General features: G+C 41.0%; 1 protein-coding gene across 1 annotated transcript in view; it reads right to left on the minus strand.

The window, feature by feature from the left end:
• Positions 1–24,582, minus strand: part of Stambpl1 (STAM binding protein like 1) — a 55,046-nt gene that overhangs the window by 21,185 nt on the left and 9,279 nt on the right. Inside the window, exon 2 of the mRNA XM_008837843.3 lies at positions 5,174–5,252. Coding sequence (XP_008836065.1) covers positions 5,174–5,203 — 30 coding nt within the window. The 5' untranslated portion in view covers positions 5,204–5,252. The remainder of the gene's footprint in view (positions 1–5,173; positions 5,253–24,582) is intronic.

Below are 24,582 nucleotides of genomic sequence, written 5' to 3' on the forward strand. Positions count from 1 at the left end.
TGGACTTTGTCAAAGGCTTTTTTTTTTCTGATCAAATCCAACATCTTTTCATAGTAACAAAAATAATCTGGAGACATGGAGGTAGAGGAAACACATTTCAACATAATGAAGGCTATCTATGACAAACCAATAGTAGCCATCATGTTAAATGGAGAAAAACTTGAAACATTCCCACTAAGATCAGGAACAAGGCAATGGTGTCCACTTTGTTCACTCCTAGTGCTTGAAGGACCAGCTAGAACAATAAGAAAAGAAAAAGAACAGAAACAGAAAAGGAAGAAGTCGAAGAAACCCTATTTGCAGCTATTTGCAGTTGGCATTATTCTATATATGAGACAACCTAAGTACCCTACCAGGAAACTCCTATAGGGATTAACACTCTCAGTAAAATGGCAGGTTACAAACTTAACATACCTAAATCAACAGTCTTCATATATACCAAAGACAAATGGATTGAAAAAGAAATCAGGGGAAAACAATCTCATTCAAAACAGCCTCAAAAAAATACCTCGAAATAAACCTTTACAGTAAAAACTTTAAAGCATGGAAGAAAGATGGTGCTGGAGAGATGGCTCAGTGGTTAAGAGCACTGGCTGTTCTTGCAGAGGGCACGGGTTCAAATTCCAGCACCCACATGGCAGCTAACAACTGTCCGTAACTCAGGTTCCACGGGATTTGATACTATCTTCTGACCATCACAGGTGCACTTACACACATGCATGCATAACACTCATATATATAAAATAAAAATAAATAAAAGAAAAAAAACACAGAAGAAAGAAACTAAAGAAGACACCAAAAAATGGAGAGATTGCTCATGCTCATGGATTGGTAGGATTCATGTTGTAGAAACAGCCACCCTACCAATAATAATCTACAGATTCAGTGCAATCCCCATCAAATGTCATATGTTCACATTCATATATGTATCTTAAAGTTAAATCTTGAGTTTTGTATGTTTAACTTGGAGTGCCTGTAGAATCCAGGAAATTAAGGGGGGGGCCACTGGTGGGGAGGGGGAAGACAGGTTTTATTTTTTTATTCTATATGTATGAGTGTATGGCTTGCATGTATGTAAGTGCACCCATGTTGTGCAATGTGAAGGTCAGAAGAGGGTGTCCATCAGAACCCCAGGAGCTGGAGTTTCAGATGGTTGTTAGCTGCCATGTTGGATGCTGGGACCCAAATCCAGGTTCTCTGAAAGAGCAGCTAGTGCTCTTAACTGAGAAGCCATCTCTCCAGTCCCAGGAGGAAGGAAGATTTTAAGGAAGGGAAGATAATAGAGCACAGATGATATAAAGGGAAAGGGGGAATCATGGGGAGGGAATTTTAAGTAGAGAGGGGAATGGGAGGGTAGGGTGGGGGGTAGGAGAGGGAGAGATAACCAATATTAAGCATGTTTGAAAAAGCCATATGGAAATCTACTCTTACAAGCTTTCTAAATATCTATCGATCAATAGATAGATGGGTAGATAGATCATATAAAAGAGTATAATTGGAGTTACCTTACACAAGGAATACTGCTTCTCTCCTAAGCCATAGGTTGCCAAATAAAAAGCCTAGTGTAAGGTGTGGGGATACCTTCCCTTACGCTGTTGGTCAGGGGCATCCTGGAGACCCCCTCAAACAATACAGGATATTAACATTGTTTTGGGTTGCCTACCAGAACTTGACGGTAAGACTTTATTGCTGAAGACACCATACACTTTGGTCATAGGACATGTAGAGATCAAGTTGATACTGACCAGGAAGTTTTCAAAGTACAAGAAGATGCTATGAAGGCTGCTGGGAGAGAAATAATCTTACCTAGCTTGGAACTCTATGAGCTACAATAACGGTCACTGTGGCAAGATATGCTCATGGATGCAATAGTGTCATGAATGTTGAAGAGATAACCAACCACTTTCTGACTGGATTTTAGGCCTGCTCCATAGGAGGAAGCGTATGCCTGGTACTGCAAATCTGACCAAGAAGCCATGGTAGGGACACTCAAAGGCCCCAAGTGTGAACCTACTATTATTTTGATAAATGGACATAGTATCAACTGTCCTCTAAATTTGTAGCTCTATACCCATAGATTTGTGCAGCTATTATGCCACATCAAAGAAATCTATTTGTGCAGTGAAGGTGGTCAAAGTGAAGAGAGTGTCACTGAAGTGCTCAGCCAGAAATAGGGGCATCTATATCACACTCCTCCTCAAGGCTCAGGGACCATGAGGAAAAGGGGGCAGAAAAACTGTGAGAGACAGAAGTTAGGGAAGAGCGAAACAGTGTCTTCTGGACATGACAGGAGTGCTATACTCATGAGCTTACAGGAGCTGTGGTTGTGTGTACAAAGCCTGCACAAGATCAAGCCAGTGAACATTTCACCCCAGAGCAGAAAGGTGCTCAAGTGCCCCCACCACTAGCTAAGAAGCCACTGCCAGTTGATGTCTTCTGGGGAAGAGAGTCAGTTTTCTTTAACAGTGTGGCCCTGGGTTGGTTGACGATGCTCCAGTGGACAGCTCCACACCAATGAGTTTATGGGCAGCACAAATTGGACTCGGTGGATAATAAAACAAGACAGTGAGAAGAGGACACAAAGCTTGAAAGAGGTAAGGTTAGGCAGTGCATCTGAAGAGTTGGAGGAGGAGAGGGAGGGAAGTACGATCAAAATATTGTATGTCTGTATAAAATTCTCGAAGAATTAATAAAAATGCTACATATCAAGCAGATTCTGTCCATTTAAGTAAAAGATAAATTGTAAGTACATTTAAAAAATATACTCTTGCTTTGATACACACTGCTGTATTGTTTATTCCAGAACTTTGAATGAGTTCTAATTTCAGAGAAACTGTTGAAGACTTCCCCACACCAGAGACAGAAGTCAGGGCTTATGAATTCTGAGCCTCTCTTTGGCTTCAGTGCTAGTCTTTTCCAACTGAGGTTTAACACCAGCAACCCAACCACTTTCCCTCAATTAACACTCACCTGTAAAATTCAATAGCACTAAATGAAAATATTATCACTCAACCATAGATAACTATCTGAGTGACACTGAAAAATGACTTAACAATATATTGAAATTAGAACATTTGCCAAAGAGAGTTTCCAGCATTCAAAATGCACAGAACTATTTGTTCATTATCTTATTACCTCACAGTCCACATTGAACCAACTATCTCTGTACAAATGTTTCCAAGCCTTTATGAATTCTTTGGGGCTTTTAAACCCAATCATTTTCTATTCATCTCTACTGTTTAGGATGTAGCATATTCCCTGAAACAGAGTTAATATTCCACAAATGTATCAAATTTTTAAAAGAGAGGAAATGGGGATGGAAGTATATGTCAGTGGAAGGGTATGTGTCTAGCATGCACAAAGTCCTAGGTCAATCCTCAGCACCAGAAGAGGGAAGAGAGGGAGAAGGAGAGGGAGAGGGAGAGGGAGGGGGAGGGGGAGAAGAGAGCTAGACGAGAGAGAGAGAGAGAGAGAGAGAGAGAGGAGAGGGAGAAAGTCCCGACTGTGTCTGAAAGGAACTTAGAAAAATATTAAGCTCTCTCTTAATGTCATTGCACATGGCTGCATTTAGGGAGAGAGAGAAAGAATTGAGAAGAAGGAAAAGGCAGTGAAATTAAATCACTAAAGACAAACTGGGAAATTACCTAAAGCCTTCATCAATCTTAAATATTTCATTGCATTTCATCTTTTTGAATGATGGCAAAAATTTCCTAGATGAAAAAGTGTTCCTTTTCACAGTAACAAGTACAACAGAATTTTAAATTATTGTTTTCTAATGTCATGGAAATACACATAAAATATCCGTAACCTGATTTGCTCTGCAGAGGTAGAAATGGGACACTTCCTATTATCCCCCCAATGAAATGACAATGAGGGGTGAAGAAGTGCAAAGACTTCTGCAGGTTCTTACTTCTCAAGCAATCTAAGAGCTTGAGAGGACATTCTTGGCCAAGAAAAAAGAGGCATTCTTGGGTGCTGGAGAGATGGCTCAGAGGTTAAGAGTACTGGTTGCTTTTGTAGAGGACCTGGATTCAATTACCAGCACCCACATGGTGACTGACTAACAACCACCCATAACTCGAGTTCTAGGGGATCTGATGCCCTCGTCTGGACTCCACAGGCACTGCATGACATGGGTGCACTTACACACATGCAGGTAATACTCTCATACACATAAAATAGGAAGAGCAAAAAAATAATACATAAAATATTTTAAAAAAGCATTCTTGTCACAGTGTATTTCAGCACAAAGACCAGGCCTGTTACTCCTTTATGTCAAGGGACTGTGTTTTGTGGATACAGTGTATTCAGTACACTGTTGCTTATAGGATCAACATCACTGTGACTAGTTTTCATCTGAAGGAGAAATTGAACAGCTTCCATTTGTCAAACCATCATGATAGGGTGGGAATATGGCACAAAGCACCAAATCAGAGACATAGTCTGTCTATATTCACATTCAGAAACTGGTCAGGGATACTGAGCAAGCCCACATGATCCCAATGCCCTGGTCACTTCCTCTCCAGCTCACTGCTCTGAGACGCAGCTAGAGGAACTGCACTCTGATGAGCAGTAATGGAGAAGGTGAGAGGAGCAAGAACTTCAAGTATGCAGGCATGTAACAAGGCCCAGAGAAACCCCTCAGTACTAAATACATGACACTTTCCTCAGTTATTACCACACAAGGAAACCCTTCATTTTTTATTTGTAAGGAAGCTGGAGTACAGTTCAGAAATGGTGAGGCACACCTCTAATCCCAGCACTCAGGAGGCAGAGCCAGGGTGCTCTCTGGAAGTTCAATGCTAGCCTGGTCGACATAGTGAGTTCCATGTCAGTCAGTGCTACATAGTAAAACCCTGTCTCAAAATAGGTTTACTCAATGTGATGTCAGTTTTGAAATTATCTCTAGTGTTTTTCCGAAGGATTTGCACTCCTAGAGTCTAGCTGGACAAATTTAAATTTCACAATTGTGTGGGCATAAAGTGATTTTTAAGTCATGCAAAGATGATTTTATTAGTCACTTCCTTGAAAGGCATGACCACACACAAGGAGAAAAAACTATAAGGAAATGCTATACTTCTTAAAGCAGCTGTGATTCATTTCACAGTTGGTCTGTTTCTATTCTTCTTTTTGGGCTTTCCAGCCACACGCAGTGTCAACTGCCACAACTTACCAGTGAATTCATAGTAAATGGCTGTTCCATGCTGTCCTATGTGCAAAAGCAGGGAGCGCAGTCTTCTCAGTCACTTCATCTGTTTTAAAGACAAAAAGCAAAGCTAAGGTTACTTTTTGATAACTCAAGTCTCAATTCCCAAGTCCTACATTGAAAAGAATGTAAACATTTGAAAAACTTGTACAACCAGAGTGCTTAGAGACACTACTGGACATTTTATTCAGAAAATACAAAACCATAGGTGCTAATAGGTCCTTGAAGCTGACCGTTTAAGGTGGAGGTGTGCAGGGAACTCATATTTGATGAGCACCAGAGTACAAAGGTTTTATTCAGAAAATACAAAACCATAGGTGCTAATGGGTCCTTGAAGCTGACCGATAAGGTGGAGGTGTGCAGGGAACTCATATTTGATGAGCACCAGAGTACAAAGCTGCTGGGTATTATGCTATTTAGTACTCTATGCAAGACTGTATAAAATGGGCTCACTTCCTTCTAAAGGAGGAGGAAGAGCATAGAATGCCAAGGTCACCGATGCTTCATGTGCAGTCAAGTTGGATTTAATGTCAGCCTTAAAGCTGCATTTGGCAGAAGTGTAAGACAGCTCTGTGATTCCCATCATTGGGCCCTATGGCTTGTGTAACCCCTCCCTCCGACTACGGACAAAACCCTTCCTTTTAGTCTTTCTGATTAATGGAATATGATAAATGGATATTGCTCCCATGACTATGTTACATCATATATCAAAGGTGAAGACATATTGCAGATGTATTAAAGTCCCTTAAGTAGTTAGTGTTAAATTAAAGACAGGTTTCCCTGAGGTCTTCACCGAAGGAAGTGAGACCTTTAACAGAAGATGTTCTTCTGCTTGCTTTGAAGCCCTGATGCCAAGAGTTCTGCAGCTTTTAGAAAACTAATACTGGGATTCAGAGATGATTCAACAGTTAAGAGTGTTTCCTGCTCTGGCAGAGGACCTGGGTTCCCAGCACCCACATGATGGCTCACAACTGCCCATAACTCAAGTTTCAGGGAATCTGATGCCCTCTTCTGGCCTCTGTGGGCTCCTACTTGCACATGGTATACACACATACACACACACACACACAAACACACACACGCATATATATATATATTCAGGCATACACATACACATAAAATATAAGTATTTTTAAAGAAAATTAATTCTGCCATTAACTTCAAGAGCTTCAAAAAAAAGGAGTCTGAGCCACGTCTGAGACCTTAACCATCAACACTAAGGTTACAGATTCCTAGATGATCCCTAATAGGTCAACAACACCTTGACTGCTCCCTTATGGCACCATACAAAGAACCTAGGTAGGCTGTGCCCTGACACCTGCCCCACAAAACTGTGAGATAAGCACAGGCTGTCTTTAACCCTTGCATTCCTGGAAATGTGTACATTACCAATAGAAAACCAACACGCTTAGTGACTGCACAGATAAGCCAGGATGTCTGGGCACCTGAAAAACGCAGAAGCAGTAGTACTGATGATGTGGCTGTAATGGGATTAAATGAATTAGCATATAACCTGTAATAGTTCCTCACCAATGGTCAATATTTTATGAATCTTAGCTCTTATTAGAATCTTTATTTTGCAGTTGAGGAAACTGGGGATCAAAGTTACTAATGGAACATGCTCAAAGATGAACTAAATAAATGTTGGTCCCGTCTCTTTCAGTCTAGCCTAGAACAACTTCTGCACCCTCACTTTCCACTTCTAGATCACTCATGTTCTTTACACCCCATTAGCCACTTTGTTAACTTTGGACATTTATCTTCTCACTTAGGGAACTAGGAAAGGCAACATTCTCTAAAATGGTTATAATCTGTGCTTCCAGAAAGCTCTGAAGAACATTAATCATCCCCTCTCTTATGTTACTTTTCAGCCCAAATTCACAGCTAAGAAACCCTTCAAGGAAAATAACTCTCTCTCCTATGTTCTAGCCTTTCCCCTCCTGTCTCCAGTAAGTCCTAGTCCTAATACTGAGCTCTAAGCCTGCAAGTTACAAAGATGCTCAAGAAAGAAACCACATGGCAAACCACAGTTACAAGTTCCAGCATATCAAGCAATTTGGCACCACAGCAGCTGTAGAATGTCGGCAACCGACCTTCACTAGAGAACTACCACTTCTCAGTTCTCAGGAAAAGAAAAAAGGTGTGTGTGTGTGTGTGTGTGTGTGTGTGTGTGTGTTAAAGAGACTCCCTGCCTAGTGTGAGTGTGCAAGTCTATAATCCCAGCTCTCGGGAAATAGTAAGATCTGGAGTTCAAGGCCAATTTTGACTACGAAGCGAGTTAAGTTCAGCTACATAGCAAACTGGAAACCAGCCTGGGCCACATGAGACCCTGACCAGGTCTTAAACATCAAAAGGGAGAATAAAAAAAAAAGAAGTTAAAGAAAAACAAAACAAAACAAAAGCTTATGGAGAATGCAGATGTACGGGGGTCCATGGGAAAAATACAGGTCAGTCATCCATGAGGGCTTTGAAAAGTAGAATTATTCTTTAAAAGTTAGTTAGATCTCTAACAGAAAGCAGGCACTATACAAACAGAAAAAGAACTGTTCTTAAGTTTTATTGTACCTAAATGTAAATCTGAGCTTTGTTCAAAATGCATATTCTTGGGCTGGGGATTTAGCTCAGTTGGTATAGTGCTTGCCTAACATTCACAAAGCCAAGCATAGAGCCTTGGCTCCCTGCCCAGCACCGCATGAACTGGGCATGGTGGCAGATACATCTGTAGTCACAGCACTGGGGAGGCAGAAGCAGGAGAATCAGAACTTCTGTTCAAGATCATCCTGGTCTATACGTCAAGTTTAAGGCCTGCCTGTGATATATGAGACCCTGTTTTAAGAAAAATAATGATTCAGCAATTGATTAAATAAAATAAAATGCAGATTCCTAGGACTCAGCCACAAGGATTCCGACTCTATCCATTCTAAGCCCAGAAACAGACTTTATTAGAACAAGGCCCAGATATTTTGCTGCAAGCATTTCCAGAGGATACTTTGAAAGTAACTGCATTTACTGCATCTGGAAACGTATCAAACAGGAATCTTAGATGTAAACAAAGACACCAACTCTTGAATTCGGAGAAGAACATTGGAGAGATAACATATTTCCAGGAAGCACAGCAAAACTAAGCTCAGAGGCTACATTTCCAGGAACATCACTCCAATTCTCACAGAGGCCTTTATAGAAAAAAAATACCACATTGTTGCCTCAGTTATTTCACAAACAGAGGAGTCTACAGCTTCCTCTGCCAGCAACTCCTGCAAATAATTGTTGCCATGGAAACTATGTGCAGCTGCTTGGGGTTTGTGCATGTCCATAGTTTCCATACCACAACATGAATGTAGATGTCTGACTGGTTTGCCTAGGTCACAGGCGTACTGCCTGGCTGTAAAAGTGGTTGAATATGTGAACCTGCTGCACTTCACACTTCTATAAAAGACAATGGATGTGCCAACTCAGAAACGGTATGTTCAGAGCAGGGTGGCCAAACACAGTATAAGTGTTCAAAAAAAATTGTCTCCAATGAGTTCCTGTTTTGTATAAAATGTTTATTTAAGCCAGGTGTGGTTGAATGCATGTCCTTAATTCCAGCATTCTGGAGGCAGAGGCAGGTGGATCTCTATGAGATCAAGGTCAGCCTAGTCTGCATAGTGACTTCCATCCCAGCTGGGGCTACAGGAAAACTGTCTTAAACAAACAAAAATGGTTATTTAGTTCACAGATCTTAAATACCAGAATTAAACTGATATAGATCAAAGAATCACTATTAACTTTTACACATAAATGTATTATTCAGTATGAGGAACCAACTCCTCCCAATATAAAGCGAAAGAAGTTCTCAGATTGGTCAACCTATTTTTTGAACTTGTCTTGATGATACCAGTCCTGTTTGAATTTCTTTAAGTTCCCACCTCTGGCCCTTACAATTGCTATATACTCACACAGTGGTATGCTCTCTAGGCTGGTGACTCTCAAAATATACACCAGGCACCCTAAGATTCTTTTAAGGGGTATAAAAGGTCAATGTTATTTTCATGAAATTACTAGAACATTTGTTTTCTGGCACATGTGTGGGTGTGTCTACTCACACATGCCCACTTGTGCCCCATGTAGAGGCTAGAGGTCAATGTCTATCTTTCTCAATCGCTTCCCCACCTTATGGTTTTGAGCAGGATCTCTCACTGAACCTGGAACTCACTTACTGACTACACTGTCTGGCCGGAAAGCCCCAGATACCCTCCTGCCTGCACCTCCCCAGTGCTAGAGTTATAGACAGGCACTGTCAGCTGAAGCTCTAACTCAGATCTTCATGTTTGAATAGCAAGCACTGTATCAACTAAGCCATTTCCTTGACCCCATTATTTGCTTTTTTGGTATCAATTTCTCACAACTTTGTAGTGGAGATTTCCAAGGGACATAATAAATCATAAAATGTGTAAATGGTCTTATGATGTGTTTGAATTTTTAATACAGCAAATGACCCACTTAAAATATTTTAACTATCTTTAGTAATTTTTAGAGGGCAAAAAGTTTAATCTCTGCTATTTTATGACTAACCATGCAAACAAGCAACTAAAAACTCATATGCTAGGCCAGTCAAACCAGAAGCCAAATTATATAAACTAGGGAAAAATTAGTGGCAAGGTCACATCCCAATTGTGCTACTGAAGCCTGGCTGAAATAGAGAATTTAAACAGTAAAAGATGCTTGACCTTGCAAAACCCAAGACCCACAAGTCCAAATACTGCTAAATAGCTCAAATAGCACTCCCCTTTGTGATGTAAATATGTGATTTTCAGCTGATACAGAGCAGTCCAACCCACATTTTCTATCTTCTTTTGAGCCAGGGGTGTCCATACTGTCAGTATAGTCACTACTGCGTGGACACAGTGAAGCACTTGGAGTCTGGATCCTAAAAGGGAAGTGATGCAGCTTTTGAGAATGGTGAGGCTCTTTCTCAGGCCAGGATACAGATTCAATGGTCCCCAAGGTTCAGCCTGCGACAGTGGCTTTCAGATTTATTGTCTCCCTCAGTGGTTAAAGACATGGAACTCACAGGAGTAAGCAAAACAGAAGCAAGTTCATTAAGAAAAAATAAGAAAAAAAAAAATGAGGAATTGAGGAAAAGAGAGAAAAACTCCCAAGAGCAGGAAGGGTTCCCAAGAGAGAGAAAAAAAATTAAACTGTTTTTGGCTAAGGATTTTTATAGGACTTGTGGCAGAAATTGGAAAAAGAATGAGATAATGTCTATTGCAACTGGTTAGCTCTCTGGGCCATGATCACACTCCATTCATGTGCTGCCCATCCCATTAGGGATGGCTGAAGCCCCTCTCTGTCCATCTCTAACTTATGCTTTGTTAGTTGCTGATCTCGACTGTCTGCCAGCGGCTAGATCTGGCTGGCGTTGCTACCCTCAACCTTGTAGGCGTTGCTGGCTGTTAATTAGACTATGTCCTCACATTTATGTGGCCAGCTCACAGTGCCATCATGGAGCTAACTCCTATTACAACTACCAGGATGTAGCAGCAGTTGTTCTTGGTTACCTCATATTCAGCTCTTTGTCTGAGGCATGGTCTGGGGTGGTCTCTTTCCTGAAGGAGTTGCAGGCCTTACTTACAATGTAGTCTGTTACAATTAGCTCCATTAGAAGCAAAAATATATGAAAAGGCAACAGTGCCCTTACATACACTCCTCAAGGAAGGAGTACTTCAGGAGGCAGCCTGCTAACCCTGGCTCAGAGCCCTGTCCTTCCTCTTACCTGGTCAGCTTGGTTATGTCATACCGAGTTGCAAGCTCTTTTGCTTCTCATTCCTAGAGTTTCTGACCTCACTGGTTTAACCCTAGCATGTCTGTTCTCATTATAGCTTTTGTGATCAACATGGAGCTTTCACCATGGGTACCTTTCCCTTAGTTCCTATGATGAGCTAGCTTCTGTCTCAGAAGACACATGACCTGCTAAACATGTCATAATGGTGAGCCTTGGCAAAACAAGGGAAAAGCTACATCTTAGTTTGCTTACACTCAGATAACTGAGAGACTTAAATGTCTCTCTTGTTGAATACCTTGAACCATTGTTTCAGCAGCTGGACCTGCATCCTGACAAAGGAGTGACTCAGGAAAGCATGGGGACTCTGGCCTACAAACAAGAAAACATGCACCTGTCTTCACCTTTCCTTCCCCAGCCTCAGCACCTGTCTGGTTGGCCTCTATACCTTGCCTCTGGGACTGGAAGTAGCAGAAATAACTCCTCTCCTGCCCTCAGCTCACCTAAAATCTGCCCTTGCTGTAAGTTCATATGAGCGAGGTTCCAGGAGCCTGTAAGACTCTGTCTCCTTATGGTCATGATGCACCTTCTCTCCTGGTTCTCACAATCTTTCTGCCCCTTCTTCCACAATGATCCCTGAGCCCTGGTGGGTGAAGTTTAAAACAGGAGTCCTGTCCAAGGGACCCACACTCTGCAGTCTTTTTTTTTTTTTTTCCTATATTTTGGTCAGTTGTGGCCTTCTGTGTTCACCACACCCTGTTGCATGAGGAAGCTTCACTGATGAGAGTTGAGAGATAGGTTAGTATTTTCTCTACCCCTTGTTCCACTATATTCCTTGAGCCTTAGGTGTAGAGGTTCCACTGTAGATGTGTCACTTAGGGTTGAGCGTCTCACAGACACGTATCCTCTGTGTGTGACCAGTTGTAGAACTCTGTAAGTCTCCATCTGTTGCAAAAGAAGCTTCTTTGATGTGTGGTGATTGACATGCTTGTGTGTAAATGTAAGGATTCATATTTAGCATACAATAAGAAATTACATTTGTCTAGGGATATGACAGATTTAGAGTTTTCTCTAAGATCTATGACCTAGCTATTAGGGTTCAGATGCACAACAAAACACCTGAGATAAGTACCCTAGTCTTTGAAATCAAAAGCAGACTTTTTTCTCCACAGTTTGGCCAGCACAGCATGCTTTCCCTTTGATCTCAAAGGGAGGCAGGTTTTAACAGTCCTGCTCTCCTTCTCCCCCCCAACCGCCTAATCTATAAAAAATTATCTTCCCAACTTTTGCATCCCCCAGAAGCCTCCCCCTATAAAAGACCCCAGCTCACAACCCAGGGGTGTTGGGGACTCCTGCTGTGTTAGGTTGTAGTCTTTCCATGTCCGGATAGCCGCATGCTGGCTTTGGGCGAATGGAAGGACTCCTTTTCTCAGCAGGGCGCCCCCCTACTCTCTTCCTGACTCATCTTTGAAGTAGCCGCCACAGATACATAGCCTCTGGCATAGGAACTGCCAGGTTTTCCTGTGTGATAATCAGACAATGTCTGGCAGCCTGGTGGAAGCCCACCACCACATGTAAATGGGGCATCCTAAAAGCACCTATCAACTAAGGCTTTTGCCACTACCCCCACAGTATAAATATCCTGGTTTCCCCTTAATAAATCAGAGTTGCATCAGAAGCTGTGTCTGAAGCTGTATCATTGAATCCTGCATCTCCCCGGAGAGGGCTGTCTCTTCGTAAACCACGACTCACAGAGAATCTGCTTTCGCCGTTCTCGCATCTCCCCACGAGATCCGTGGCAGGCAGATCTTGTACCTCGAGGGAGTGCCCGGTAGTTTGGAACAGAACCCGCCCGGGCAGCTGACAGCGGTCCTCTAGAGCCACCAGCCCCGGTAGCAGAGAGCCTCAGCAACACGGAGAAACAGGGACCCGCCCAGCGGAGGAGAGCCAGGGACCCGAACAGCAGACGCAGTGGGCGACCCGCTGCACCCCAGCAGTGCGCGGGAGACTGGCGCCACGCCCAGCAACTGGCGCTCCGAGATCCCTGCGAGCCCATACAGGGGCAGTTATTTTCCCTACCCAGAAGGGAATCTATCCCATGTGTTCCTTTGCTAATAAACTCTATTCTTGTGCTTTCTCTTGATCAACCGGATTCAGCCATTGCCTGCTTCATCTATCAGGTGGTGCCAAAACCCAGCTCTTATTTCAAGGGACCTGGCATGTACAAACCCTCCAAAATAATATATAGATAAAGTTTCTAAGGTCATAGCTTAGTCAACTAGTCTAAGGATGTCTAGTCAAGGTTGATTTAAGGATGTTGCCCAAGCTCTATCTACATAGCAAGACAATGGTAATTAAAAGTACTGGACTAGTGTAACTAATCTTGTTGGATGTTTAATAGCCAGACTTTAAGGCCTATATTAATCTGGTCATGGGGACTTAAAGGGATAAATTTTTGTTCCTTGCCCTCCAAGGTCAAACAAGTTCCAGGGGGCTATGGAGCATCTCTCGAAATGTCCTGTAACTTTGGTGAGTCACCTGTCCTCTTGGTCAGGGAAGCCATGGAGACCCCAGAAGATGGACTTGAACCAGTGTCCAGTCAACAAAGAGGAGGGTCAACAGAGAGGAAACATTTCCTCCATGCTTCCAAGCAAAGCCCTGATCAAGCAGGACCTCTTGACTTATCTTCATGTAGATGGAACTGGTAAAAGAAAAGCCTGAGGAGCCAAGGGCTCCCCCCAAACCCATGTAACCCCTGAGGACCAAATCCTCATATGACCTTAAGAGTAAAAATAAATTGGTTTATTTGGGCCAACAGTATGGTCGTAAACACCCAAAAGGAAAGTATAACCAAAAATTAAAGTCATCAGTATATATATTTTTTTAAGAATTCAAAGAATTATATAACCCAGACATTAGACTTAAATTCTTATGTTATTTAGACAATTATCTCTCATTGATGATTTTGTTCCTACTAAGACAATGTTACTCAGATATAAGCCTTCAAATCTTGGTCAGCAATACTGTAGTGCCCACCTACAGCTAAGGGAGACAACCCACTATTGTTCTAGCCTAAAAAATTAAATGATGGCTAAATTTGTTTTCTCTCCCTATCTAGAAGCCTTTGAGAGGTAACTGACACTGATTCTAGCCACTCCAACAGCTATCAGAATGCCTGAAAACAAATCCTGAGTCCATCACTCTTGAGTCCAGCCTTGGCAGAAAAAAAAAGAGCTATTACCTTGGTGCTAACCATTGCTCCTTGCCTCTTCAGATATTTTCAGGATCAAAATCCAAAGACTAACTCTTACTAATTTTAATAAGTTTTTTTTTTTTCCCTTCCTCCACATGTATACAAGCGCCTGTCAACCATCGAGGACCCCGTTGAGATGCATGAAGAGGGAACACCCGCTGTCTGATAGACCCCTAATCCAGCCTCCCCCATGTCGACCTTGTCCAGCAGGAAGTAGTAAAATGACAATGGTGCCCCCATCCTATAACAAAAAAGGCTGGAATGTTAGGGTTCAGATGCACAGCAAAGCCCCTGAGATAAGCACCCTAGTCTTTGAAGTCAAAAGCAGACATTTTCTCCACAGTTTGGCCAGCACAGCAGGCTTTCCCTTTGATCTCAAAGAGAGGCAGGTTTTAACAGTTCTGCTCTCCTGCTCCCTGCCCCATGCCTAATCTTTAAAAAATTATCTTCCCACCTTCTGCACTCCCCCAGAAGCCTCCCCCTACAAAAGACCCCAGCTCATGACCCGGGGGCAGACATTTTCCCTACCCAGAAAGGAATCTGTCCCATGTGTTCCTTTGCTAATAAACTCTATTCTGCTGGAGTTTTATCTGTATCCTGGTACTTTCTCCAGATCAACTGGATTCATCCATTGCCTACTTCATCTATCACTAGCCAGCTATGTGTATTTGGCTATGTTTACAGTGCCACACATGAACACTGTTGGGTGAGGGAGAGTTGATCTTCTTTAAGGGAGTGATGTTAGGCTGAACAGGCTGCAGTGGATGAACTCACACTGAGGGACATCTAGGTACACAAACTTGACTTGGTACACCTTAACATATATGACAAAATTTATGCAGTCTTATAGGCAGGCTATGAGTGGTGCAAATAGGGAAAGGGGGGTTTCTAAATATGATTAAAATGTATGAAATCCACAAATATTCAACAAATATATATTTATAAATAAAATGAGGAAGATATATAAAATTCATAGTTATAGCTTCTCTTTTGTGTATATGTGTGGTGCATGCATGTGTACCTGCTCATGTTTGTGCACGTGTGTGTGGATGCACATGTGCATGTAGAAGCCAGAAGCTAATTAATGTAAGGTTGTTTTTGTGAATGAAAGTTCCCAGAAAAACTACATCTTGAAACTCAGTCTTCTGCAAAGGCTGATCAACTGAAAACATCAGTGATTGTGGAGAGTCTTGAATGGTGTAGGCCCAGAGCCTAATTACCATTTATCTTGGGCCGTCTTTAGACCCTAAATAGCCATTTCTTTCTTACCTCTGTGTCTGACTTAACATCCTGTGGCTAACAGCTAAAAACGTTTGGAATGTATTAATCTAGCAGACCACTTGCTCCCACCAACCAAAGGGCTGAGTGTCATTAGACAGCATCTGAAGCCTATAGCTGAGATTTCTCTTTTGTCATATCTGCCTACTTAATGTTTCTACCAAAATATTGACATGAAAAGTGTCTAGTCATTGTGCTGGATAGCTTTAGTGTCAACTTGACACACCTGGGTTGAGGGAGCCTCAATCGGGGAATTGCCTCTATTGGACTGGCCTGTGACCATGTCTGAAGGGCATCTTCTTGATGAGTGATGTGGGAGGGCCCAGCTCACTGTGGGTGGTGCCACCCCTGGGCAGCTGGGCCTGTGTTGCATAAGAAAGCAGGCTGAGCAGGAGCCGAGGGAGCAAGCCTGTAAGCAGTGTTCCTCCATGGCCTGTGTTCCAGCTCCTGCTTCCAGGTTCCTGCCCTGAGTTCCTACCTTGGGCTCCCTGATGAACTGTGACCTAGGAGTTGTAAGACAAATAAACCCTTTCCTCCCCAAGTTGGTACTGGTCAGAGTATTTTGTCACAGCAATGAAGTACAAACTAAGACAGTCATGAAACTGTTACCATGCTTGAACATGGAGTAAACTGAATCTGTGTTCCCAGGCCATGGTCACTATATTTGCTGCAGAATAAACTATCTCTTATCTCCTTTGAGGTGAGAGTTATGCTTCTGTATTGACTTTCCTCTGTTTCTCTATTCTTGAGATGGCAGGGGGGTGGGGTGTCTCTCATTGAACCTAGAGCTGCAGGAATCAGCAAGACTAGCTGACCAAAGAGCCTCAGGAATCTGCCTCTGCCTCTTAGTGCTAAAATCACAAACATATGCCACCAAACCTGGCTTCTATTTGGGTGCTGGGATCCAAATTCAGGGCCTCATGCTTGAGTGGCAAGCACTTTACCAACTGAGCCATGTCCCCAGATTTCCAGCTTCTCTTAAAAAGCAAATAGAGACTCAGTGAGTAAATCAGACCCGAGGGCCTAAGAACTACACATAGCTATTTCATCTGTAAATCAGAGACACAGAAGCACGCATCAGATGAGAAACAGCAAAACTACTTTTCTTTATTTTCCAACAGGAGAGAAGGCAAACAACTTAAGTACTAAGATTATCAGCAAATGGCACTTCAGGAAAGGAAGCAATCTATGTAACATTAACTGAATAGGAGAGCTGGCTTGAGGCTGTCAAGCTGTTGACTCTAATTCCTCACACTTCAAAAACTAACATGGGGAGACAGGTTGAAGATGACTTCAAGTGCTAAAGATAAAACACTGCAATTTGGAGAATCAGAAATATACTGAAGCAGAAAGTCAAAGCATAAGAGAAGTATCCAGTGCCACACAAGAGAAACACAAGTCCTTGTTCAAAGTGTAGGTGCAATGTACCAGCAAGCACTCAGTGCCGACTGCAGCCTTGCAGGCTGCGGTCAAACAAGTTGGAGGTGAATTTGGCTCTCATATCTACTTGCTAATGGTCCTGACTGAGCCCCTCCAGGTTTACAGCCTCATTCACAAATGGCCTTATTTCATTGTTCTCCACCATGTTTACAACTAACTGAAAACATGCATCAAAAATGCTTAACTTAGTCTCAGCCTGCTCAGTAGCCTCAAGGCCCAGAACAGCCCACATTCTTCACACTTGATAACATCTGAGTTACAGGAGACATAGAAGATACCAATGTGAGTTTCTTTTGCTTTGGAATGACTGCCTTCTCATTTTGATCCCTAAGCCTTTTCCTCATACAGTCTCTAAAAATGCAATCATTTTCCTCTTAAACTGACTGTTGGCTGAGGTGTAATGAGCTGCAGCTTCCTGCTGACCCTGATACACAAGGCCTAGGAGCACAGAAAGGACAGCCCCTGTCCTACGGGTTCAGCTGACAAGTAGCTCCAAGAACCAAGTGAAGGTCTTGGTTCCTCCACTCAGAGGGTTTATCACAGAGGGGTCTCATAATTGAGCAGAAATTTGTAATTCACAACTCTGCGTGAAACAGTTTACTGTCCATCTAATCCACCAGTGAGTTTGGTTCCCAACTCTGCCTCTCAGTCTCAGCTCCCCAAATAGACTGTGGAGGACACTTTGTTACTGTGTTGTCTTATAGCAAATAATGCCAAGAACAGAATGGGCAGAGGAGAGCATATGATCAGCAAAATGTTCATTTTGTGGCTTCTTTTGGTGTGATTTTTCCTTCCTCCCTCCCTCCCTCCCTTCCTTCCTTCCTTCTTTCCTCCTTCCCTTCTCCTTCCCCCTCCCTTCCTCTCTCCCCCTTCTGCAGGGCAGGAGAATAAACTTAGTGTATCACACATGTTAGACAAATACTCTACAACTGAGCTACACACTCAGTCAAGTTTTATGACCGTCTGTATTAATTTACTTAATTTTTAATTAAAAGAATTTTTATCAGCATTGCTTTCTTTAAGAAGTAACATGAGTACATGGAAGGACTTTGTATAGGTTGGAGAATTTGGAAAAAGAGGGAATGATGAACTCAAACTCACATTATGGCAACAGTGACAAAGTTCATATTATTGTTGAAGTTTGGTAGTACAGTTTTGTCATTTTTCTTTTATCAAATCCGTGTGTGTGTGTGTGTGTGTGTGTGTTTGTGTGTGTGTGTGTGTGCGCGTGTGTATGTGTTTAAGCTCAGAATCCTGACCCACTTTCATCCATAAAAGCATTATTTTCCAGATACAGAAAGAAGTCTACTGGACAGTGAGCAGTGCCCTTGGAGCCTTCACAGTAGGAGAAGGGCTGGGGACATCTTTACACAGCAGTGCCCTATCCCTGAGAGCCAGAATGGATCTGGATAAGTAGGTGAGGTGCTGTCAGGTGAGAGGGAAGAACAGCTCAAGCCACCTCATGGAGACTCATTTCTAACTGGCCAAACCAACAGACTTCCTTGTCCCCACTGGGTTAGAGTTTATGCTTTCCAGGAAGAATCACAGTGCAATTTACTTAACTGGGAACACATAAAGGAAGTTATTGTAGTCTAGGCCTTGGGCTGAAATGATCTAATCTGATTTAGATAAAGGGAGGTCAGGACCATGCTTTAATGATGGAAACAGAAGGAGACTCCCAAGTGGGACTCTTGGAGGAGGGGTGCTGTATTAGTCAGGGTTCTCCAAAGAAACAGAACCGGTAGAATGAATATATATGTATTTATCAGCTTAGCTCACAGGATAGAGTCCAAGTAGTCCAATAATGGCTGCATCACACTGGAGAGGCTGAGACTCCATAGTTGCTCAGTCCACGAGGCTGGATGTCTCATTAGTCCCAATCTGGCGCTGAAGGTCTGACAAGTTCCAAAAGATCAGCTAGTCTTCAGCCTACAGCAGCAAGACAAACTCACCAGGGAGAGAGAAGGCAAGCAGCAAGAAGCCAGGCGTTCTCCTCTGCTGTGGCCTTTTATACATGGCCTTTTATATGGGCTGCCATGAGAAGGTAACACCCACATTTAGGGTGTGTCTTCCAGCTTCTGATGATCCAATCAAGAAGCTCTCTTTCATTTCAGTTAATCCCAGATCCAGTCAAGTTGACACCCAAGATTAGCCATCACAGGTGCCCAGAAGAAATGAGCTAAACTCAGTTTCTCTATCCATTTGGAAAAACTCTAAAAACTCAGACATGGAAAAAGAACACTTGGATTTTTAAAAATATTATTAAATAATAGTATTTACAGTGCTTCTAAGTAGAAATGTGCCCTGACCCAGATGACACCTTATCTGTTCCAAAATATGGGTAAGATAAAAACATACTGTGTACAACTGTAATTTGCCAATTTATAATTAAATATTAAAGTTTTTTAAAGGTCTTAAGACTTAAAAATTCAATAAAACACCATTGAAGAACACATTTCCAAAGATAAAAGGAGAATTCTCTAAGGAAATAAAAGTTATTTGAACTGAATGAAAATAAAAAGTTAAGCTCAAAATTTGAGGGGAGATGCAAAACAGAATATTAGAAGCAGCTTTTATTGCATTTTTTTCTGTACTTATTAAGTACTACATACATATGCGAGTACCTACAAGGTGCCAGGTTCCTGTCTGTTATTCCTATAGGTATTTCCAGAGGTAAACAGGGGTTTTAGATGTGACCAGTCAGCAAGAACACAGAAACCTCAGAAAAGATTATTAAATAAACCTACTCAGTGACGGCAATTACTTTGAGGCAAAGTACTATACAAATTCCAGTCTTTTTACTCAAAATGTACCTTTTTCTTTCTTCTCCTCTATTGATTTTTAGTTAAGAGTCAGCTGAGTTCTAGGCAATTAAAACGTTAATAAAGGAGTTTCCTTTAATGTAACAATACTAAAACAGCTGTCATAATGATAATAAGTAGCTGGGTGTAGTGGCACACACCTTTAGTCCCAGCACTCGGGAGACAGAGGCAGGCAAATCTCTATGAATTCAAAGCCAGCCTGGTCTACATAGTGAGTTCCAGGCCAGCTGGGGCTACAGGGAGACCCTGTCTCAAAAGGTAATAATAATAATAATAATAATAATAAGAGAATAATGGTACTAAGTACTGTTAACAGAAAGTTTCCTTCCCTAACACAATTATGCATTAACACACATGATTTCAGACTGCTCTGAGATAGCCTCTTCAGAAAAGAGAGAGGAGCTTATACATTAAACACATAACCCAGGGTCCAAACACATGGGTTCAAATTCTGAGTCTTCTTTACAGTGAAGTAATGCTTGAAAAACATACAGTATGATATTCATTACCACTTCCTCCATTTTATACAAGAGGAAATGGAAGCTTCTAGAAAGAAAAAACAAACATGAGCAATGATGGAGGAGGGAAGCAAAACTAAAGGCACAGGAGGCAAGAGCTCAGTCTAGTTGTGCACTGATGCTGGTAATCAGCCTTTGAAAGTTATCAGCAAAATTTAGGGAAGGATCAAATCTTTGGGCTTTGGATAAGAATGACAGAATTTACTGCAGAAATGAGGACTTCAGCTTGGTATTACAAATATACAATTCATAATCTTCTCTGTGCCAAAGAAATAAAAAAAGGCAATTCGTTCTCATTTTTTCTTAGGGAGAATGATTCAGTGTCTGTGGTCTAACCACCTGGTATATGTGATTAAAGCAATCTAAATGCACAATTATTCTACCAGACACAGTTCAATTCAAAATATTTGCTAGCTTTCAAGATAAATTCTAAATTTTATAGTATTCCAAAGACATTTAATACACTTATAAATATACTGCCAGAATTTTGAGGTTTAAAATATGATAATTTATTCAATATGCATTATAAAATATTTGGTTAATAAATCTGAGATATCAGGAAGATACTCAGATCTGAAAATACATGTTTTCCATCATAAATCTGTATGGGATACCAATTTTGTTCTCCTGCGAGTAAATGATAAAATTTTAAAAAATTAAACATTTCAAATATAAGCCATTAACTTTTAATGTATATTTTAATATGTTTCCCCTTTTATTTCAAATTGCTTTTAAGAAAATACTATCCAAAGATACTTAGTTTAATGAAGTTTAATGAGATACATTTTTAAGTGACATCATTTTCCTGCCTGTCAAGTTGCCTGAAGTTCCTGGATTCATTTTATTTGTTTTCAGAAATTTCCTAAGGACAGTTCTTCAACAAATGGACTTAATCCAGCACTACTATTCAAAAGCCAAATGGAAGTAAACAACTCCAGCTCTCCTGAACTATCTGTCCAATGCTTCTCCAAAGTTCTCCAACCACAAGAATCTTCACTGGTCAGTGCACTCCAGTGAGCAGTTGCATTTACATTTGGTTTTATACTATGTGATTTCATCAATCTACGGGACAAAAGCTATGAAAGGCAGTGTCCTTCCACAGCATTCTCTGGCAATATACAGAAAACTCTTCAAGAGGTCCTTATGCCAGCAAGTCCTTAGAAAGTGACAGTTTTCCTATTTCTGTTGTCCTCCTCTCCCTACCATCTTTCCCTGTAACTGGCATCCCTCTAATGCTGATGCACCGTTTTCTCCAAGTGTGATTCCTGGACCACCTGCATCATAGTAACCTGGTGGAGGAGGGGGATGTTGATAACTATAAGTAGATTTTTAGGTCCCAAATGAGTCAGACTTTCTGGGAAGAGTATCCTTGGCATCTCTGTTTTTTTTTTCATCTAGCAGCCCAAGATATTTTTATTCACGTTAAAACTTCAGACATCGCATTATACAAAATTCTTCTAAGACAGTCGGATATACCTCTAAATGCCTAGCCTTCATCAGCTGAACTTTGTTTAGAACATAGTCCTGTGGTTTCTATGAAATAGGTATCTCTTTTCTTCTCCCTCACCCTTCAATCTGCATGTAAATACTGACTTTTCCATCTTTCTCCTTGACAAATCTTTATTCCACAGAGCACAGTAGTTTATGGTGGCTATAGTTTAATTTGAACTGCAGCAGGATTCCTTCAAATGCCCTCCTCCCATTTCTACCACAGCACCCAACTTCGATTTCTTCCTCAATAGTCCAAGGAAACTACATCTTTCCTACAAATACTGCCTGCTCCGAATACACTTTATTCCTTCATTTATTCAACATTTATTAAGCCCTCACTATGAAGGCCAAGCTAGTGAAGCACTGGAGAGGAAAGGCATGGACCTATTTGAGTCTCAGAGTCTCATACTGCACAAGGGGAGTTGTGTAAATGTCAACTGAATCACCAAAAATTGTGGAATGCACTGCAAAGTCAAAATAAAGGAAGCAAGAGGAGTTTAGCATCTTTTGGCAAAATGTCTCAGAAGTGATGGCAAGTTCTTGACGCAAAAGGAAGCATGGCATGGACTATTTCCCACTGCAATTAATAAGCATATTCTAGGAAGATTTTATTTAAGAACCACATGATTAGAAGAACCATTTCATTACAGCATTAACATATTCACAACAATTTCCAGAGCAAAGATGCATCTCTTTCAAAACTGGCTGTAAATTTTTAGGGTCACAGTTGAATCAATACAGTTATACAATATTGAACTCAGGATTGAATGAGGTTTTAACCTTTAAAAAGATCTCTAATTTCATTTTAAAATATAGTGTTTCATACAGAAAAACTCTTTTTTAATGCAATTAACAGATATTGCACATGCATCTCTAATCTCTATGTATCTGATTATTACTAGTTACAGTCAGTTACTTTCTGAGATCCTTGGCACCTGAGCATGGATATAAAGTCATCAGGCAGATTCCAATGGTAATGTTTTTCACCTCTACTAATTAACATGAAGCAAATTTTTATGTTTCTTCCTCAAATAAAACTCATTTTTTAAAATTTCTTGATTTTTGTGTGTATTTCATACAGAGCATTCCAAACAATGTTATTCATCTATATACCCACATCCCAAATGGCACCCTCCCATACCCCCTCTCCCATTGGAGCCCATATACTCTGTCAACCCTGTTACTGTCCACTATGTGGTCGGCACCCCTAGCCTTTCCCCAGTGCTTGTCCATACAGTGAATCTAGTCAGCCTATCTAGAGTTTCTTGTTTTAGGAAGATCAGCTCTTCCTCATCTAGCAGCAATCAGTCGTCATTTTCCCGGTTCTATGGTGGGTTGCTATCTAGGAGTCTCTTGGGCCACCTGGGGAACAACTCAAAGAAAGGTATCTCCTGTTTGGCATTGTTTCTTGTTACCCATTAAAGAAGATCTCCATTTCATTTTAAAATATGCTGTTTTCTATGTTTTTAATGCACATGTGTCTTTAATCTCTATGTATCTGATTATTACTAGTCACAGTTGGTTATACTTGAATCCTTAGTACCTGAGTATAGATATGAAGTCATCAGGTAGATATCACCACTACTATTTAACATGAAGTAAATTTTTATGCTTCCTCCTCAAATATGTCTTTTTTCTTAAAATTTGTTGTCTTTTTTTTGTGTATATCATACAGAACATCCCACACAATCTTATTCATCTATATACCCACTTCCCAAATGGCACCCTCCTATAGCTGTAATGGGTAAAAACTCATTTAATTTTATGTCTTACAGGGTTTATACTGAGTTCAATATTGTATAACTGTACTAATTCACTTCTGAACCTAAAAATTTACAGCCACTTTTGAAAGAGATATATCCTTGCTCTGGAATGTGTTACTGAAGATGTTAAAGAGGTAACGAAAAAAAAATTTTGGTTTATCTGGGCCAACTGTATGGTCTTAAACACCTAAAAAGAAAGTATAACTAAAGATTAAAGGGATCAATATAATTCGTTGAGAGTCCATGTGTATAGCTAAAGGCTACATAATAAGAAACAATGCCAGGCAGGAGATACCTTCCTTTGAGTTGTTCCCCAGGGTGGCCCAAAAGACTCCTAGACAGCAACCCACCATAGAACTGGGAAAATGGGAAAATCTGGTATAGTAATCCCCCCAGCATTGCTCTTAATGTTCAGGGTTGCTGAAGAATGTCATGGGGATGTTGACTGGCATTGCACTGAATCTGTGAATGGCTTTTGGTAGGATGGTCATTTTCACAATATTAATTCTTCTAATCCACGAGCATGGGAGGTCTTTCCATCTTCTGATGTCTTCCTCAATCTCTTTTAAAGATTTAAAATTTTCATTGTAGAGGTCTTTAATGTCTTTTGTCAGGTTAATTCTGAGATATACTGTTTTTTTGCAGCTATTGTGAAAGGGAGTATTTCCATGTACTCTTTCTCTGATTGCTTGTTATTGGTATATGGAAAGGCTACAGACTTTTGTAGATTAATTTTGTAACCTATAACTTTAATGAAAGTGTTAATCATTTCTAGGAGTTTTCTAGTGGAATTTTTGGCATCTCTTAGATATCATATCATCTGCAAAAAGGGATAATTTGATCTCTTCTTTTCCAATTATTACTCATTTAATTTTCTTCTCTCGTCTTACTGCTTTTGCAAGAGTTTCTTTTCTCCATTTAGAATGATGTTGACTGTGGGTTTGTTGTATATGGCTTTTTTTATGTTGAGGTATGTTCCCTCCAGTCCAATTCCCTCTAGAACTTTGAACATAAATGTATGTTGAATTTTATCAAAGGCCCTTTCTGCAT

The sequence above is a fragment of the Nannospalax galili genome, unplaced genomic scaffold (genome assembly GCF_000622305.1).
Source record: "Nannospalax galili isolate Female #2095 unplaced genomic scaffold, S.galili_v1.0 scaffold498, whole genome shotgun sequence".
Classification (NCBI taxonomy): domain Eukaryota; kingdom Metazoa; phylum Chordata; class Mammalia; order Rodentia; family Spalacidae; genus Nannospalax; species Nannospalax galili.